General features: G+C 42.0%; 1 protein-coding gene across 3 annotated transcripts in view; it reads left to right on the top strand.

Moving 5' to 3' along the window:
• ntrk3a (neurotrophic tyrosine kinase, receptor, type 3a) overlaps positions 1-20,189 on the top strand; it is a 144,227-nt gene that overhangs the window by 98,887 nt on the left and 25,151 nt on the right. For all 3 annotated transcript variants that reach the window (XM_030774734.1, XM_030774749.1, XM_030774742.1), the window contains one exon: positions 14,604-14,792. In XM_030774734.1, the coding sequence (XP_030630594.1) occupies positions 14,604-14,792 (189 nt within the window). The remainder of the gene's footprint in view (positions 1-14,603; positions 14,793-20,189) is intronic.

Raw genomic sequence — 20,189 nt, forward strand, 5'->3', positions numbered from 1 at the left:
TAGGCATTTTTAATCCATGTCCTTATGATAAAACCATGATAAATCCTCTTTATTGCTGTTGCCTCCTTCCCATTGCATTGGCATTTTTTAAGAGTGATTGGAGCATTCATTCTGAATGGTCAGGAAAGGTACAGGTGAACCCAGATCCAGGTCTAGTGGAGTGTGTTTGGATTTGGGAGTAATTACATTGAGACGATAGCCTGTGTTCTCTGTGCTGAGGTCACCTGCTGACCTGATTATTGTTTGGGTTTTCTTCCCTTTGTTAGTTGAATTGGAACTCAGCAATAGAGTGAGCAGTCCGGTTTTGTACTGAAATCAACCACTTCATTTTAAGAGTTGTTTTGTTTTAGTTTCCTTTGTACTCTTGGGACTCTATTTGATTCAGCTTGATGGCTTCTTGATGTGTGTGTGTGTGTGTGTGTGTGTGTGTGTGTGTGTGTGTGTGTGCGCATGCGTGCGCACGTGTGTGTATGCGCGTGCGCGTGCGTGTGTGTATAACTGTGTGTGTGTGTCTATGAGTGTGTGTGTGTGTGTGTGTGTGTGTGTTTCTGTGTGTGTACTCACCCAGGAAGTTCTAACATCACACAACACAGCATCAGCATCAGAAGGGGAGACCTTGTTTTCCGTGGAATACAACGAGAGAAAGAAAGAGAGTGTGTTTGTGTGTGTGTGTGTGAGTGTGTGTGTGTATAGGTGTATGTGTGTGTGTGTGTGTGTGTGTGTGTGTGTGTGTGTGTGTGTGTGTCTGAACGTGCACTCTCAATTCTCAGGTCCAGTTGCCCATGCCACCGGCACAAAAAATCAATGCATTCCAAATGAAAAACGGTCATCATTGAGCTTGGTCTCCCACGACGACAGAACAGTATGGTGGGAACAGGGGGGAGGAGGAGGAGGTGGAGGAGGGAGGGAGGAACTGGCCAGGCTCTTGTGTTTGTTGTTTGATGTCTCTCTGCACGCCTCTCCTGTCACTCCCGTGACATCACTTTCACTAGTGCTGGCAAATAAACCAATTATAGGAAGGAGTTGGGATGGGTGGTGGTGGGGTACGGGCCCAGGCAAAGGTCACGTCAGTCTTAATACGCTGATGGCTTTGAGATGAAACACCTTGGCCTGTCTGAACGCTTTAGTGTCGGCTTTGATTGCTCGGTCCGACCATTACCTCCTCTTCACCCAACAAACACTGCTAGCACTGCCGCCATGCTGAGAGTAAGTGAGGAAGGAGGGGGGGTTCTCACACACACACACACACACACACACACACACACACACAGCTTATACTTCTGCTTATGTTTGTGCATCTACATTTATACAATCACTGGTTTTGGATTTGAAAATTGGTAAGGAAAACTTTTTTGTCTCTATAAAAGGTATTTATTGCCTGTGTTTTTACATGTTTACATTTACAGTTATATGGACAAAAACTATTGTTTTTGATTGGGCCAAGCTCAGCTGTCTAAGTCCTACTATACGTTGTCTCTTGTTGTCCAAACAGAGTAGGCTTTGATTTAATCTCTAGTGCTGTCTAAGGTGCTGAACAGTTCAGATTACCAAATATCAACCTGAACAGGGACTGTCGTCTTAAGTAACTCAAACTCAGTGCCAGACAGTCTTATTTCAGACAAGACCTGCTAAACTCAAACTCACTGAATTTCTCTCTAGACAAGACCTACCAAACTCAGTTAGTCTCTCTCTAGACAAGACCTACCAAACTCAGTGAGTCTCTCTCTGGCTCATCTTGTTTGTGGTGTGTGTCTCTCTTGATCTAGATAGTGAGGATGGAAATGTTTTCACAAATTTCCTGTAGATTAGCCACATTATCCCACTGGCTATAAAAGAAGTGCTTTATCTATCCCACTTCCTTTTTAACTGACACTCCAAAGATTCACAGAGAACCAGAGAGAAAGACATAGTCCAGAGAGACCAACTTCTTTTAAGGCCTTTATCTAAAAAAACAGGTGTTTTCTTTCCTTTTTCTTTTCTTTTTTTTTTGTCGCCCTAAAGAGAGACAAACATTAGCCTGGCAGATGCTGTCAGTCTTATTAAACGGCACCTATAGCTGTGAAGACGGTACCTGTGCCTGCGCATCCCTTAGACTGTTTATCGTGAACTCCCCACACCCCTCCTAAAGGATGCGGGGAGAGGAGCTTGTGAGGAGGAGGAGGAGGAGTAGTTGGGGAGGGGGTGGCAGAAGCAGAAACGGAGGGATGTGTTTGGCGGCTGCCGCTCATCTCCTCTGATATGCGAGATGTATGCGTATGGAGCTGACCGGCCTGGAGCTCTGCGGGGAGGTGTTTCTGCAGTGATAGAGGAGGCGCGCAGAGCCCAGCGGATAGGGACATTTCTGTTTGTTCCACGCCGCCTGCGAACCGTCCGATTAGCCATGGTCACGCTGTGACATCCCAGAATCTGTATTCATTTGGCTGCACACCTGCCACAGGAGAGACAGAGAGAGAGAGCGAGAGAGCAAGAGGGGGGGGGGGGGGGGAGAGAGAGAGAGAGAGAGAGAGAGGATAGATGAAAAGAGAGCAAGAACAAGGGGGGAAGCAGGAGAGAGAGAGAGAGGGAGAGAGAGAGAGAGAGAGAGAGAGAGAGAGAGAGACTTGGAGTATAATGAACAGACCGGGGAGAGTTCTGAAAGGAAGAGGCGACAGGGGGGAATAGAGAAAAAGATGGTGTGTGAAAGAAAGCATAGAGTGTGGCAAAAAGCAAAGAAAGGTGATAGAAGGGAGAGAGAGAGAGAGAGAGAGAGAGAGAGAGAGAGAGAGAAACAGTCAGAAGGCAAGTCACTGTTGTATGCTGACCATGTACTGATGTCCAGAAATGCAGAGAGATGAGAGCACACCTGATTGAATGCATCTCTTCGTTTAGCCACTCACCCTCTCTACCCCTCACACCCTCCACCCGTTCAGACTTCACCCTGCTGTCCACCGCTGTGTCCCCACCGCCCACCACCCCTACTCCACATGAGTAATAAAACCACATGAATAATGGCTGTCTCTCCATAACAGCGCCTGGGACTATGAAACATTAGCAATTTTTTAACCCCCACCACCCATGCCCGACCCCTCGTTTCCTCTCTCTCTCTCTCTCTCTCTCTCTTCCCTCTCCCAGTTTCTCAGTAACTGGGTGGGTAATGGATGAAGCCCTGGCTTCAGTAGCTTTCTCCCTCCCTGGCTCTCCCATGCTGATGCTCTCTCTCTCTCTCTCTCTTTCTCTGTCTCTCTCTCTCTCTGCCCCTGCCTGCGAGCGTGCTTGGCTGGCTGGGCTGCTTGGCTGCCTGGGGGATCTAGGTCATTAGCATGCCGCAGGAATCAAACACCTGCCAAGATACGCAGCGCCAGGACCCTACCCACCGCGCCACATAATCAGCCAAATGTTTTCCTTGTGCGATGGATGCGCGGGGCTGTCACTCCTCCTGTTGATTTACGTGCTACACTCTCTGTCTTTCTCTTTCTCTGTCTATCTCTCTCACTCTCACTCTCTCACTCGCTTGCTCTCTTTTTCTCTCTCTCTCTCTCTCTCTCTCTCTCTCTCTCCCTTGCTCACTCTCTTTCTCTCTTTTCTCTCTCTCACAAAGCCTGGCTGATTGGTGTGCATAACGGTGTGTGTGTGTGTGCGTGCATGTATATGTGCGTATGTGTGTGTTTTTTTTACCTGTGCTTATTTATGGCAGGTTGTCATCCTCTACCGCAAACGAGACCCACAGCCACGCTGTCACTTTAAAAAATGGTTCCTGGGTCTTTCTCCACTTTTTTTCTTCTTTTTTGTTTGAACTGGAGGTTCAGTAATGAGGACATTCGAATATTGGCAGTTCACACATTAATTATGCTTATGTCCATAAACTGTCACAGGCACACACACACAAATGCCTGTGACCTCAGGGTCATTTTAAGGGCCATGCAGATGCGGTAAGCAGAAATAGAAAAAAACCCCAAACAAAACAAAACTGGTCATCAACGGAAAACGCCAGAGTGTAAAATGATATAGTGGTGGGAGAGGAGCATGCTGTGACTCGTGTGTATCACACAGATGACTGATGCATGCCAAGTTTAGCAGGTAGCATTAGTCATCTGCACACAGAGGTATGGTTTGTCTTTCTTGATTGTTTTCTTTTTCTCTCTGTCTTATTGTCAGTGCTGTGACCTCAGAGTCATTGATGAGCTGACAGAATCAGTCGCTCCCATTTGTCCAGCGCTTTACTTGGTGGTTTGCTTGGAGATAATTATGAGTGAGTGAGAGTGAGTGAGCATGTGTACGTGTGAGAGAAAGAGAGTGAAAGACAGAGAGAGACAGAGAGAGAGAGTGAGAGAGAGAGAGACAGAGAGAGAGAAAGAGGGAGAGAGAGAGAGAAAGAGGGAGAGAGAGAGAGAGAGAGAGAGAGAGAGCCAGAGAGTCATTGTTTTTTCTCCACAGCAGCTTTTTCTTGTCAGTGCTTGCTTTGGCTTATTTCAACTGAATACAATTCCACTGGGCACTGGGGTGGTTGTTATTCTGCTGAGTTTGGAACATTCAGCGCTGCAGGTGTGTGTGTGTTTGTGTGTGTGTGTGCGTGTGTGTGTGTGTGTGCGTGTGTGCCCGCACGCGCACACGCGCTCATATTTCCGTTATGTACGCTTTCTGAATCTGTCACTTTGTTTGGGCACAGTACACACTCATAAGAAAATAAGATGTGCGAATCGTATTTGCCACAATATCCCACTTCTGTTCTTACAAATGTTAACACCACTCACCTCCTGTTTTCCTCATATAACTAATGTTAACTTTCATAACATCTTTTCATCCATTGTAAAGTGGCAGACTGTTCGAGGCCTACTGCAGCCTGCTGGTTTGATTTGTCATTTGACTCATTAGGACACAATTTGATTTTGCCCTTGAATGATCAGTTGGCGGCAGTAAAAGAATTTACTTGGGACTTTATTGTGATATCGATGTTCGAATCTCTATTTCTCTCTCTCTCTCTCTCTCTCTCTCTCTCTCTCTCTCTTACTCTCTCTTTCTCTCTCTCCCCCGTCCTTCTCTCACGTACTCAGACGCATATGTGTACACATGTGAGCATGTGTGTGCTTGTGTGTGTGCGTGTATGCTTATGTGTGTGAGAGTGTGTGTTTGAGCGTGTGTGTGTGTGTGTGTGTGTGTGTGTACGTGTTTGCGTATGCGTATGCGTATGCGTGTGTGAGTGCATGCGTGTGTGTGTGACTGTTTATGATTGTGTGTGTGTGTGTGTGTGTGTGTGTGTACATGTGTGTGAGTGTGTAAAAGCAAGACTGATTTGTACCTGTAGGGATTCAGTGGCTGCGTGTTGCCTTCGGCTCTTCATCTGTCTTGTCACTCAGGAAGCCTGTGCTGTCCTTTTCCCCTCCTGTGCACACAGCTTTTATGTGGCAGTAAACTAAATCAACTTTATCTTTTTCTTTTTACAAGACAAAAGAAATAGGATTCCATGTATGTGTACAGAGTTTGGTCTTGTTTAGTCCTAACTGGTGTCATTGCATCCCTGTGTCTGGATAACATTGAGTTTAAGCTCTTCTAAAGTAGCAAGACTAAAAAGTTTGTTTGTTTGTTATAAGCCACACATATCAAGTTGCTTCTTTTTTCAGTGTATCTGCTTTAAATCTTTTGCTGAACATTGTACATGGACACAATTACTCACTTAATACGAGACAACCATTAATATAACAACTCTGACTTACAAACATATATGATGAGAGAACACGTTCACTGTTTTCTTGTGCATATGTTTATGTTTTTATGTTTTTGATTTGAAGATAAACTCTCAACCTTAAATCCCTGAGGCTGTCGTATTATTAATTCAGATCTGCGGAGGTGAAGTGAGGAGAATTGGTAAGGTCTGTTTTTCAAACGTAATTGCAGTCTTCTCTGTGACAATCCCTAGTGATACAAACTGGTAATAACTCATCTCCTTGGATGCTTTTCTGTTAGCTTTTTCTACTGAAGAATCCTTCTCCGTTAGTTCCAGGCTTCTCTCTAAGGTAATCACGGTTTATGCACAGGAGTAAATGACAGATGAAACCTGTTTGCTGTCTCACAGCATTAAAACGATGAACCAGGTTGTGAACTGAAAGGTTCAGTGTTAACATATCCTAGAGGCTATTGCAAGGAGGGGAAAAAAATCAGCTGTTTTTTGTTCCACTTTCATCTTTCACCCACAGTAGTTCTGGATTTAAATCTGTACTTATGATTACAAATTCTTAAGTCCAAACATGTTAACTCAAGATGACAAAAAGGAAAAAAAAATGTTTCCATCCTCCATGGAAGATAAAAAAACTAGAGAGGGGGGTGTTTTTTTCTCTGAATATGATTTATCATTAACACTGACACAGGAGTGAAGATAATGTGAAAATGATCAGAGAATCTGTGATTTTAGAGGGTAAGACAGTTACAGGTGTGACACAGGCTCAACACACACTCTCTGCTTTCAGATGTCCTGACTGACCTCATTCCACTCATCATAAATATGTACATATATGTGTGTATTCACACACATGTACCGGAGATTATGAGTAGATTCTCTACAGATTGTCTCATAGCCCAACCAGGCTCTGATATGAGCAAATTGTGAATCTTCTTCTTAACTCCCCTTCACCATCTTCCTGTACATTAAAGAAGAGTAGCTGCCGTCAAGGAAACCATGCGATATTTATTGGCTAGATCAGAGGAACCGGTGACAGTTACTAGTTTGCTTAGCTATCTTCAGGTGCTTTAAGTCGGAGTCTGAGAACGAACGTGAGGTACACCCACAGATACACAACAGCCTTGTCTGCTCCTCAACCCCCTGCCACCGTCTTTTTTATGGTTACCTGAGACCCATAGAAACACAGTATGCACTTTGAACATCAAAGAGAAAAACATCAGTGGGCGCCAAGTGGCATTCAAACTGTGAAGAAAGGACGATTTGACAGGGGGCTTTTATGAGGGATCAGTCAACACTGTCACCCCAGCTCCTGTGGCCTTAAAGCGGACGCTCATACCTCCTGACATCTGGTCACATTATGACCTCCTATGTTAGATTATATTGTATGTAATACCCTGTGTGTATATATATATATATATATATATATATATATATATATATATATATATATTAGAACTGTTACCTCCATGTGTGTTCGTATATCAGATTTTTTTTTTTCTTTTATCGAGCCATCAGCATTGTTGTTTTGTTGTAGGTTGGAAAAAAATATCACTTTTTATCACATCCTAAAATGCTCTCAGAATTGTTAATTGGTCATGGTATTAACAGTCATGACTACACTGACAGTGAATTTCCAAATAATTTATTTAAAACTGCAGCAACAAAAACAATCCTCACTTGAGTTTTCCCCCGGTGATGTGAATGATTTTGTTGATACTGCTCTTGTTCATTCAGAACAAAACAGCATTTTTTGTTTCTGTCTGTCTGTCTGAATGGCAGGATTTAAAGCTGTTTTTGTTTGGTGCGCCTGTTGAAATTGCGCATTCTCATACTGCTGCAGCTTCAGAATATCAGTATCAGAAAACTTAGGCAAACAGCAATCTACTGAAAAAACGTAGGCTATAAGAAAAAAGTCGCCAAAGATGTCTTAATTACCACGATGCAATTGTTAACATGGGCTCATATGTCTAGCTGGACTTTCTCCTCTAAACCAGCAAGTGTTTAGTTGTGTGCTTTGTGTGTATAACATGCGCTAAGATATATGACTGTGGCGTTTCCTCAGTTATCAATGCCTTTCATTTCGTTTCTGGTTTATACTGCAACACAGTCCAACTCTAGACTGTGCCAAAGTTAATGCGCTCATAATGAGTTAGGATGCTACGAGACCAGTCAGTGTAAAAAAACCCCATTATAACTAGCCCTACACATTTCATTAAGGCTTCTTAAACATTCACACTTAAATGCATTTTACATTGAGTAACGCCTAAAGCTTTTTATGAACTCAAACTTTAACTGATATGGTTTTACACTCTGGGTTTGGCTCATTCAGCTTTAAACGTAACGGTTGGATCCCATGACATTTAATCTGATGGTCACACACCACGCTAATATTCCGTCATAAATGGTGTCTTCGCTATGCACAGACGTCTGAGACGTGTACACTGGACTGCTTATTATATCTCCAGTGAGAGAATTTCCTGTCAGCAGAATACCATATGCCAATTACCATGGAAATAATGAAGCAGCTCAGATTGACAATGAAATAAACCAAGCATATTATATGAACCATATCTCCAATCTCTATAGGCTACAAAAAAACCGATTAAAACCGCAGTTGTTAAAACTCTGTAACTCTCAAAATCTTCCACAGTGCAACTTTCATGGTTAGCCCAGGATGAACCAGAGTTGAACCATGGCTTTGGTTGTCTGATGACATTCTAGAAGTTGTGTATATGTGTTCTGATGTGGCATTTAATGTTTGCATTAGCCGTTTGAAATCGCATCTGATCAATCTGACAGTGAGTATTTGCTTATAACATTTCCACTTGTGAGAATTATTGTGTACTTGTGTGTGTGTGTGTGTGTGTGTGTGTGTATGTGTGTGTGTGTGTGTGTTTGTGTGTAAATGCACATATGTTTATTTGAAGAGTGTTTCAGCCTTTGAGCATTATTTTATGTGTGTGTTTGTGGCGTGGTCTTTGGAGTGAAACACTGCATGTGTAGTAGGCATCATTACAGATTGTGCGTTTGTAATTTCTCTCAGCCTTTGAACATGAGTCTAAGCTTTGATGGTGTGTTTTGAGCTTTTAACAATGTGTGTGTTTGTAAGGCATTTCACACTGTGTGTTCTAATGTGTATTTGTAAAGGTTTAGGTTGCGACTAAACGCTAATGTGTGTGTGTGTGTGTGTTTGGGTCCTTTTAAGCTATTAAGCCTTCATGTGTTTGAGGGGTGTTTCCAACTGTGAGCACTAATATGTGGATATGTGGAGGAGTTTCAGCTGGGAACAGCTGGGTGTGTCTCTGCGAGGTGTTTGAGGTCACAGGTATTAGGGCGTATTTGCAGAGGGTGGGTTCACGCTGTCGACATTCAGCTCCTGTTTGCGTTTTTTTTTTTTTTCTTTTGGATGGTGAGCAATAGCATTTCTGTATATGAAGCTGTAACGCTAGCTGTTTGTTTTTGACTCCTCCAAAGTTTCTCTCCGAGCCTTACGGGGACATTGTGTTTATGTGTGTGTGTGTGTGTGTGTGTTGGGGGGGGGGGTTGTTACAGAGAGAGAGAGAGAGGGAGAGAGAGACAGAGAGAACAAGGAAGTGCGAGTGTCTATTTGTGTGCATGCTGGAGAAATGTCCCCAAGTTGCCAGTCCCAGCAGTCAATCGTTTATCTGCCACTTCCTGCCTTGGACCCTGCGGCCCACCCCTCTGTTCTCTACTTCCTCCCTCCTGCCAGGAAGCAGTTGGCTCAGTGCCGGCCATCTCAGTATCTTATTAAATTGGCTTTTGTTCTACAGTTGGAGAAGAAGAAAGAAGGTTTAAAAATTATGTTCCTTTTCTGGCAATAAATAGAATTGGCCTTGAGGCTACAGCAGTTAGAAAAAAAAGTAATTCATTATTGAAATGTGTTTGTGTGTGTTTGTGTTTGTGTGTGTGTGTGTGTGTGCATGTTTTTTGTTTTTTTTTGAGTCCTTTACTAGAGATCGTAGAGATGGGGTCAGAGTACACTTAAAATAAGACAACTTAAAAAGACAACTTAATCCAAAGGACTGCAAATATGCCATTATTGAAACTTTTTTTCAATTTCAAATGACCCTCAGAGAAAGGTAATGATAGGGAGCAAAGAGTCCTGACAATATTGAGCTGGCTGAAGGGCTGACTGGTTGAGACCAACAAGCTTTAAAATGACCAGAAAACGAAATCAAGTATGACTGACTGGTCTAAAAGATTAACTGTTGGTGAAAGAATGAAGGAAAACAAAGGGAAATTTGGGATTAGCATGCTGCCATTCAGCTAAATCCATTGCAAAAGGCCGTTATTCATTTTCTCTTCAGTCACTTAGAGAAATTGACTTCAGCACCTCTTTGATGTTGGTGGGTGGGCGTGTGGGTGGGGTGGGGGGGGGCGCTGTGAACGTGCTAATGCATGTTATTTTTAATTCGCTATTTTTGTGACTCAAATCATTCACGGACACACACAATGTAATGCTTGTGTAACTGCTGTCTTTGAAATATATTTTTGCTCTCCTGGAACTGCTTTTGAAATACACTGACAATCACGTATCCTTTAGTTGGTGTGCCCGGCCACGCATGAAGTTTCAAAGGGGGGTTTTCCACAAAGCTCCTCTGAAATGAAGCTAAATAACACAGAGCATCCTGTGCAGGTTGACATGGAAACGGACGTTTCTATCAAGAGATTAGATGTAGTCAAAGAGAACCCAACTCATTCTTCATCACTTCTGGCTTTAAAACAGACTAGATTTTCCCTTGGCTGGTATGTGTTTTTTTTTTTTTTCATAACTGACGATGAATGTGGCAGGAAACTAGAGACAGTGAAAATTTCTGAATAAAATCTGCCATGTTACCAAGCAGATTTTTCCTAAGATAGAAAGTAAAGCTGAACTTTTTATAATGTAGCCCAGTCTGCCTTGGCTTCAGTTAGTTTACCTGTGGCTATCTATACATAGTGAATCTAAGGTTGACTAGTGCTTGCAAATTTCACATAGCCATATGAAACTGCATTTGCACAGACATATGTACAATTTTGAAAACACTACACACTATACACACAGTCCACTGAGGTCATTCTCTCCAACATACAGGCCGACCAGTAAATAAATCTCTTCACTCTTTTGTGCTTCTTTTTCTGTAATTATTTCTGTAATTCCAATTCTGCATTTATCTTGAAAGATAAAGTAACATGTTTAACCTCTGAATGAACTGTACATAGAAACTCTTATGTTCTTTAACCGTGTCTGGTTAATGCAGTTTTATTTGCTCGTTGCGTATGTAAAGGCTGTAATTACTATACTTCATGGGCTAAATCTGATTATTTGGTCATTGCTTGTGGTAGACATGCATGGCAGGGAAGAGGATGTGCTCCTTAGGATTGTGGGGTTTTTTTTTTCTTTTGACCTTGACGAGTTCCTTTTAGGCCTGTACCTCAACTTTCCTAATAATCCGTGTTGGACTTATAGCCTGACCCAGGCTTTCTAATTAAGGGGAAGGAAAAGCATCTTAAATGACCCAATTAGCAGAAGTGGTCATTTGGCAGGCCGTAGAACACGGTCTCTTGTCTTAAGGGCCGAAACTAATTAAGTTGTGTCAAGATCTTCTTTTGAATTTCACATAGTAAGACCGCAACTCTTTTTGTCCCTCGAATAATCTCTATTAATAGATATAAGACAATTTAAAGTTATCTTTACTTTTTGGAATTTTTTTTCTCAGAAGTCTGTTACTGTCGGTGTTGCAATTGGAAAAGAAAGCCCAGATCAATTTCTGGAGAGTTCAGCAAAGGGATCAGTTCCAGAGTGCATGGATTCTTTGTTTGACAGTTCCAGACGTAGGGAACATAGCTTTAAATGCGTAGTTCATTTATATAGCAATTTACACTCCTGCCACAAATTAATTAATGCACAGCTTGGCTTTTGCTGATGTATTTGCTCTTCGAAAACAAAATGTTTCACAACAACTACTCTTGTTTTTCTTTCTTTTTTTTTGGCTGTTTTTCTGGCTTCATGAGAAAATGGCAACGCCACAGTCGTCCAGACAAAACTACTTTTTCTATAGCTTGCCGTCCATTTTGTTTGTGTGTTTACTTAATTTGTTGACGAAGCAAAGAAGGGGGGATAAATATGGTTCCCAGCAGGGATCACAGGGACCCCCCCCCCCACACACACACACACACGCACACACACCACACACCCCTGTCTAAAGCACTTTTCCCAACACACAAAAATGTCAGCTGGCTGAGACAATGGCTACTGGCTAGAGTTTACAGAGACTTGGCAGTGGCTGCACTGAAACCATGGGAGATTTCCACAGTAATCAGGTTTGTTTGAGCAGCACAGAGAGGGGCTTTGCTTCACTAACACCCCCCCTCCCCCGCCCCCCCCCCCCCCCCACCCAAAAGAGAGCAAGAGAGAGACAGAGGCTTCTCAGCATTTGTCACCAGAAAACACATCTCCCATTCTTGTGCATGGCTCAATTAAGTGTCCCTTTTTGCCTACATCTGTGATCATGAATGATGGTTTGAGATTTTGGCTTAAGTGTGTAAGTTCACATCATTGGATGAGTTCAGGACTGGAGAAACAAAGTTCTGTGGTGCTGTTATGATGAATGGTTAGTATAAGAAAAAAAGATTAAAAGGAAGAATAATTAAAAAAACCGTTATGGAATTGTACATCTACTGATGCCGAGTTGTTGTTTTGCTTTTTGTTGACCAGATGTGTCTGTCTGCCAGGTTTTGTTCATGTAAATCTCATACAGGGGAAAGGTATTGACTAAATTATGATATAACTGCAGTGTTGTGAAGACAGTTTGTATGAGAAACGGTACTCTTAAATCAAGCACAACACACAGGCTAAACCGAATTCCTGAAATATTGCTTTCGCCAGTGTGGTTTTTTTGTCATATAGCTAGACACAGTAGAATTGTTAGTTTGTTTGCAGTTGCTGCTTTGACATTTATGTCTTGTGGATGAGCAGGTTGTTGATGTGGTGCCACACACACACACACACACACAAGGAGAGACAGACAGAGTGAGGGAGAGAGGGAGAGAGAGAGAGAGAGAGAGCAGGGAACATAAACATCTTAGCCACTCTTCAGTATTTCTCTATTTTAGTCACTTCCCTGCCCAAATATGACTTGAATACATTTCTAATCACATTATAAACCTCGGGCTAAAGCATATTCAGAGAGGCATTTGAAAAACATTTTTTGGAGGAGCTGTAGCCTGTCTGTGGAATGTTGTCCCCCCTTTTTTTTTTCCTTGCCTGACTGGAGCTGGCAGCTTGACTCCGGGCACTTTGAGACTTCTGGAGTGAATGCTGTTGTTGTTGTTGTGGCTGTTTTCCTCTGAACAAAGTCTCCTGGTTTTTCCGCGACTTTGTGTTGACAGCCTTTGTGTGATGGGATAGCGCACAGCCAAGTGTTCTGATGTTGCGAAAAGCTAACGTATACAGAGAAAGCAAAACAATGAAACCAAATCATTGTAAGTAATTTTCTCCTCAGCCAGTCTCGGTTTAATAAGTAATGCCATTATGCCCAACAACCTATCATAAATTCAAAATAGCCTTGACTACGAAAGGTTCTCTCCTATTCCCTGTTTTCTGATAAAAAGAGAAGATTTAAATATCTGCAGCAGGATTCTTCCCTGGAGGAAAACATACAATGCAATGTTCATGTTACTGAAACATAATAATATTGCATAGATAATATTTCTGAATAAAATGTTAATTTAATATGAAAATGAATAAAAAATTAAGTTATACAATCCATGTATAAATGTTGAATACATTAATACAAAATAGTTTTTATTTGAATGAAAAGCATCCATGAGACAGGGTCTTTGCCTTTGGGTAAGATAAACAAATAACTTAATAAAAAAGAAAAAAAGAAATAAGCTCTTTTGTGTTTTTTTTTTTGTCTGTTTTGTTTTTTGGCTGAGTCAGTCTGAATTTTATCCTCACTCTTTCACGATGACTGACCTTTTAGGCGCCTTGATGGATTCTGTCATTCTGATCGACAGTCCGGCCTGTAGATGGAGCATGTTAGGCTGACAGGTCTCTGCTTTCCTAATGTCCTCCATATAACAGACATAGTTTTTTCTTTTTTTTTTTTTCCATCGGCCTCTCATCATGTGCCACAATATAGCCTTGTCACCGGCGAAAAGTGACAAAGTCCCTTTCCACCAAGCTAACTTCAGTTAGTCTTTGAGAGACAACAATGAGATGGACTAGATTACCTGTCATTCAAAGCCTCAGCTTAATACAATGCGTCTGTCTGAAGTAACTGAGCCAAGGAAATGGCTTTTCAAGAAACCTTGTGAAGATCTAGCTGTTCCTGCATGGAAAATGACCAAGGTTTGGAATACGATCACGATCAGCCTGAAGCAGTTAGTGCCCCTGGAGAAGACAGCAAACACTGCTGGTCTGGTCCGGCCCTGTGTTCGAGACACGTCTAGCGTCTTATTCTGACAAATGAGTCTGCCTGCTTATTGCTTTCAGACATATTAATAAGTTATGAATGGCCCGCCTCATTTATTTATTCTGCATTCTGTTTTGATTAAAGCAGAGCTATGCTGTTCAGGTAATGGCATTTACTTTGCCTGTTTGGCAGCCCAGGTCTGATTGCTGTCTTAGTGATTCTCTTTCTCCTCTCTCTCTCTCTCTCTCTCTCTCTCTCTCTCTCTCTGTCTGTCTTAAATAGCAATGACGTAGGCTTGTATATTTCTCTTACAATCACAGATAAACACACTCACCAACTACAAACAAACCACAACTCATTTTTTGTTCACAAATTAAAAGCAAAAGTGCTAGTTTTACAGAATACTACTGTTTTCTTATTATGCCACTGTTCTAAAAGTGAAGGTAAATGGATAACATGCATATTGCTGTCATATACTGCTATCTTTTTCTCCAATGGTTAAATCTCTCTCTCTCTCTCTCTCTCTCCAGGACCCGTGGCAGTCATCAGCGGAGAGGAGGATTCGGCCAGTCCCCTTCATCATGTTAATCATGGCATCATAACTCCGTGTACGCTGGATGCAGGTCCGGATGCTGTGGTGATCGGAATGACTCGCATCCCGGTGATCGAGAATCCGCAGTACTTCCGTCACGGTCACACCTGCAACAAGCCCACCACATGTGAGTACCATCTGAATCGGTTTATCCGGAAAGAGCTCCCATGATCCGGATACGCCTTGAGCCGCAGGTGGCCCCCGCTTCAGGAGTGCCTGTGTGTTCCAAGAGTCCTTCCAAAATACCCACGAGTTAGATGTCATGTGAGGAAGGCTGGTCTTTTCACTAACTCAGAAGGGCTAACTTTTGATCGCTGAATGATGACAAAGGGGATTTGTGGCTTCTTTGCCCTTGCCTGACATTTTTACAGCACTTTTAGACAGTTTATAAATCTTCCTTTCTGCTGAATTTTGTGGAGTCCTTTCAGGTTTAGTGCCTCCCAATGTAATGTCATATTTTTAGGGAGGGGGAGGCATCAAAACAAACTGCCGTGTACCTTTAGTTCAGAGCAAATTTGCTTGTGATATCACCCGATGAAAACAAGAGAGAGAGAAAAAGAGAGAGAGGAAATAATGTGAGGAGAGAGAGAGAACACTGACGTGACAATGTGAAACAGATGCGCTAGCAAGAAACTACAGGAGCTACACGAACACACTTCATTCCTCTGTCTGTCCCTAATGAAACACTCATTTGCGTTATGGAGATGACCTAGATATCCTTCACTATATTACTCACACTCTCACACTTTTATTGTGGTTCCTTTTTGTCTCAGAGCTGAAGTTAAGCATTATACAATGCTTAGCATGAATTATCTGACTCAGAGAGGGTTCGGTATAGGCCACCCCTCATGTTAAATTCATTTGCGTATTCTTAGGGTTTTTTCCTCTCTTCTCTCCTTCTCACTCTCTCTCTCTCTCTCTTTCACATACACACATACACACACACACACACACACACACACAGGCTGTGCAAGTGATAGTTATAGCTAGCTTCTGAGTAGTGATCTGAGGTAAATGCTTGTATTTGATAAAAAAAGAAATGTCTCAGGAGAAGATTTTAGTTGCAGCTTTGAATCACGTAACAAGTTTCAATTTATCCAGCGCCGCTGAATCACATCCGTGGTCAGGTATTATAAAGGAAACAAACAGTAGGCTCATGGATAACAACTAGAATTCCCTCTCACTTCACATTTCAAATTGCATTCACATCCAGGTTCTCATGTGGTCAAACAAATTCAAGCTTACAGTGGTCTCACCAACAGACAACAGACAAGACCAAAAACGTTGCCCATGATTTTTTCAGGCAAGGTCTTTGTAAGAGAGAATCTTTATTTCAGAACACTTTGTACTTTGCACAGGTGTTCCTGTTTTTCATTCCGGACTTCTCCCGGTCCGTTTGACGATCCATGAGAAAATTATGAATGAATTTGAGTGAAACTAGCCTACGTTCTCCCAAGCTGGGCTGAAATTAGTAGAGCAGCAGATTATATTTGCCCATGCTGTGGTCATTCACATGTACTCTCCAGGCCTTTCACTCTCATTTCTCTTTCCTTAGTATTACTATTATTCTCATTATCCTGACAAATTTGCTTTACTTTTATAGATCTGTGAGGTATGTTATCAATTATACCACCTCTTTGATGTGTTCAATTATTCAGTGCAGAAGTTTTTTCGCTTTTGCCACCCTCAAAGTAAACCTCAGCTTTGAAAGGTAAAAATGTATTCTTTGGGGGACCAAATTAAAAGAATCAGGGCATACAGAACAAACAACCAAGCAACAAACAAACAACACACGCGCACACACACACACACACAGCAGTCATGACTATCTATACAAATACATTATTACATTGTCACCCTCAGCGATTCTGTCCTCTGTGTTCTTCAGTGTAGGATGTTTTAAAAGGCATCTTTGAATAAAACTCCTAATTATTCATGCTTCATAAACGTCTGAGCCCCCGAAAAAAAAACAAAAACAAAAAAACAGACGCAGCTGAAAAACTGACAGGGAGCCACGGGCAGATGGATCTAATATCCGTTGTCCCATCAAGCTGATACGGAATCAAACAGTGCCTCGTGGCGATGAGAGAAACACACGGACAGCTTACAGAGCTGATAGATTTATCATTGGGTTTGCGGTGAGAATAGGAAACGCGTCCGAGATGGCTGAGACAGGACAGGAAGACCGAGCAGACACACTTCTGTCAGGTACCCGTACAGGCTACACTTCACTGGACAGTGCCCTTCAGCCCATGTGACTCAAGAGCTTTGACTTAAGTAGTAAATGCCTTATTCAACCAAAGCCTTGTGTCCGCACACAAACAAGAGTGTAAGACGGGGGCAAGTATTCAGTTGGGTAAGAAAAATGTTAAGTATCAGACGTTAAGCATCAGCATTTGGAGAAGAAAAAAACAGCATCCGATTGGTTCATCAGGCATCTGTCAATGCCAAACTTACAATTTAAAGAAACGGCAGCTTCATGTGTCGTTGTATGGGTATATGCCTGCGTATGATAGCAAACTAAGAAATTAATGAGCCAGGCTTTGTTTTCATCCTAGTTTGAACTCTGCTGGAATAAAAATGAGCTCAGATTTAAAGTCCAACTTCGCAAAAACAAGAGAGCGTGGGATGGCTTTAGCGTGTAATGATGAATCAGTTATGTCCATCTGTGTTCTAGACTGTACAGACGCTCCATGTTTAGCTTTTTAAATGCATCTGTATGAATGTCAGAGGTTACAGGGTTCTCTGGACCTCTCATTACCTATCCCAGATTTTCTTTCCTTTCTTTTTTTTTTTTCAATGAGGCTTTCAGGTATTATAAGTGCATTTTAACTGTACTCATCCTGTGTGCTTTCACAAATTACTCATGTTTTGGTATTCTATCTGCTTGATCGCTTTTTTGTGTACAACTGTGGGACACTGATTTGACACTACAACATCTCATATTGCATGTGTGTGCATCTGTGTGTGTGTGTGTGTGTGTGTGTGTGTGTAAGTGTAAGTTAATGTGTAAAATACTGATTCTGATACCTGGGAATACACAATAGTGAGAATTCTTAGATGTCACAATAGGCTGCTCGTGTGTACATTTTGTATGCCTTATTCTGTTTGATCTCTAAAAGACACAGACATTCAAGCAACTCCGCTGACCTTTTCACCAGAAGTGTTTGGGCCCAGTGATGAAAGAGGATTTGTTATATTCTCCAGCACAGTCAATCAATGAGTCAGAGAGAGAGAGAGAGAGAGAGAGAAAGAGAAAGGAGGGTAACACACGTTCCATAACCATTTTGACAAAGCACTTTTCTCTCAAAGAATTTTAAACAAAAGAGGGTGTTTTTTTATGGTCTGTGTGCTCACTAAAGCAGAAACCAATAAAGACATATAGCCAATTTGGACCCGTCAACAAAATGCTTGAATAGCTTGAATGTGTTTGTCACTCCAAACAAATATAAAATATACAAATAACAGTTATCTCACTCTTGATAACAGATACTAATTTGAGACCACGCGTCTCTCCTGAAGTCTCCTTACTTTGGCTGCAGCCTTAGGCATGTACTGAGAGAGAAAGAGAGAGAGAGAGAGAGAGAGAGAGAGAGAGAGAGCGAGAGAGAGAGAGAGTCAGGTTATCTCTCACCTCTGTTTCAGACCATTTCAATCAAATGAGCCTTTTCACTCTGTTTGCCCACGGGCCAGGCCTGAGGGCCGGAGCAGCTAGAGTGGGACTTTTCTCTCTAGTCATTTAGTTAAATCTGCCAAGCTGTTTCCTTCAAAGAGCTGACCTCCTCATTACTCGTGTATCTCAAGAGTCCAGCTCTTTATAATTCTTCCGCAAAGATGACAAGCTTAGTAATGGGTAGTGGGGTCTTTTTTTTTTGTTTTGTTTTGGGCAGTAGCAGACTGTCACTGTTGCCTTAAATTTTCTCAGCTGAAGATATTTATGTTTTTGTACTCCTTCATCCAAAGATAAATAGTTTTCCCCATGAGACTTCCGACTGTGATAAATTCAGTCTTTAAGAGTCCGTCGGTATTTAAAGTCCTTGTTTAACCACTTTACTGCTTAACAGATTTGCTTGTCTGTTTTTTTGGAATTGCCATATAATAACTGTATAATAACAGTTTATGTGTATATAATAACAATTAAGTAGAGAGCAGATAGACAGCGATGATTTGTGAAGTTATTATGTCAACATGAATGTATATGGTCCATACTGGGAGGAGAAGCGTGTTTTTTGTCGTTAGCTTAAGGAAAAACCTAAGAGCTTCTGTGTAGAGGATTTCATCAGAGTAATATATACCATGTCCCTCCATATAACTGCTTTTATATAGCACCATAAGAGAAAGCTTGAAACATCTTGCTCTAGGCTTGTGGTGGCTAGTGTGCCTAAAGGGGCCTTTATTTTGAAAACTGATATACACTAAATCACAGGGCCGTTGACCTGTGAACTATGTCTTTTTTTCATTGTTGTTGTTGTTGTTGCTAGCAGCACAAAGAGAATGGCAAACACTGGCTAGCACCGCACTCACATTCAGAAGCAGTGTCTCCCAACATGTCTTTATAGAATTATAAATCATATCATGCCTTGCAGACATCTAACGCCCGACCTGATGAAGAAGAGCATCCATCAAACAGGTCGGAGCGTGTACGTGGTTATTGCCACCAATATCACCATTCGTTCTCACACTTGGCAGCCAATTCAATAACACACCCCCCCCCCCCCCCCCCCCACACACACACACACACTCCTGCCTCCCCCAGTATTGAGTTTGCTTGTACAGGTTAATACAGATGAATTAGCAGGTGCAATATACATGCATCCAAGTTCAGGCACGGGGCAGGGGTTCTGTTTGCCAGGCGACTTGTGTTTTAGCACTTAATAATTACATAACGTATTACAAAAAAAACCACAACAAGCTCGAACAGAAGGAGAGAGAGAGAGAGGGAGAGAGTTTGAGACGGAAACTCTTTGACTGAGTGCCTCTACTCGGTTTAATTTGATTTGCAAAAAGTGGGTGGCATGCTTCGTATTAATCAAATTGCATTTTTCAAATCGAATCGCGTCGGTTTATTAATAGAATGGGAATGGCAGCTTTCTGCCGGGATGAGGGACAGACCCATCCTAAAGACTGATGATCATCTTTCACTAACCGCAGGGAGGTCTGGCACGGGCTGGAGGAGAACCAATTGAAAAGCACCTTGTGGTCATTCCGTTTCCCCCATTAGCTACAGGTATAAACACCACGGGAAATTAATCCTTATTAGTGAAATGGAGGAACATGATACAGGACAGTTCCTGGGGCCTCATGACAGATAGACACAGCTTTGGCCTTTATTTCTCTCACTCTCTTTTTTTTTTCTATTGCTCACACCCCAGCATTTTAATGAAAGTCCTTCTTTTATCATCTTTCAGCAGTAACTGTAGATTGCTTTTTTTCTTTCCAGTGAGACCTGATATGGGAGTCTGTTTGTAATTAGCACATTAAATGTTAGAGGGTGATGAAACATGAGCGAGATGGAAACAGGCTT

The sequence above is a fragment of the Chanos chanos genome, chromosome 1 (assembly GCF_902362185.1).
Source record: "Chanos chanos chromosome 1, fChaCha1.1, whole genome shotgun sequence".
In the NCBI taxonomy this organism is placed as follows: Eukaryota; Metazoa; Chordata; class Actinopteri; order Gonorynchiformes; family Chanidae; genus Chanos; species Chanos chanos.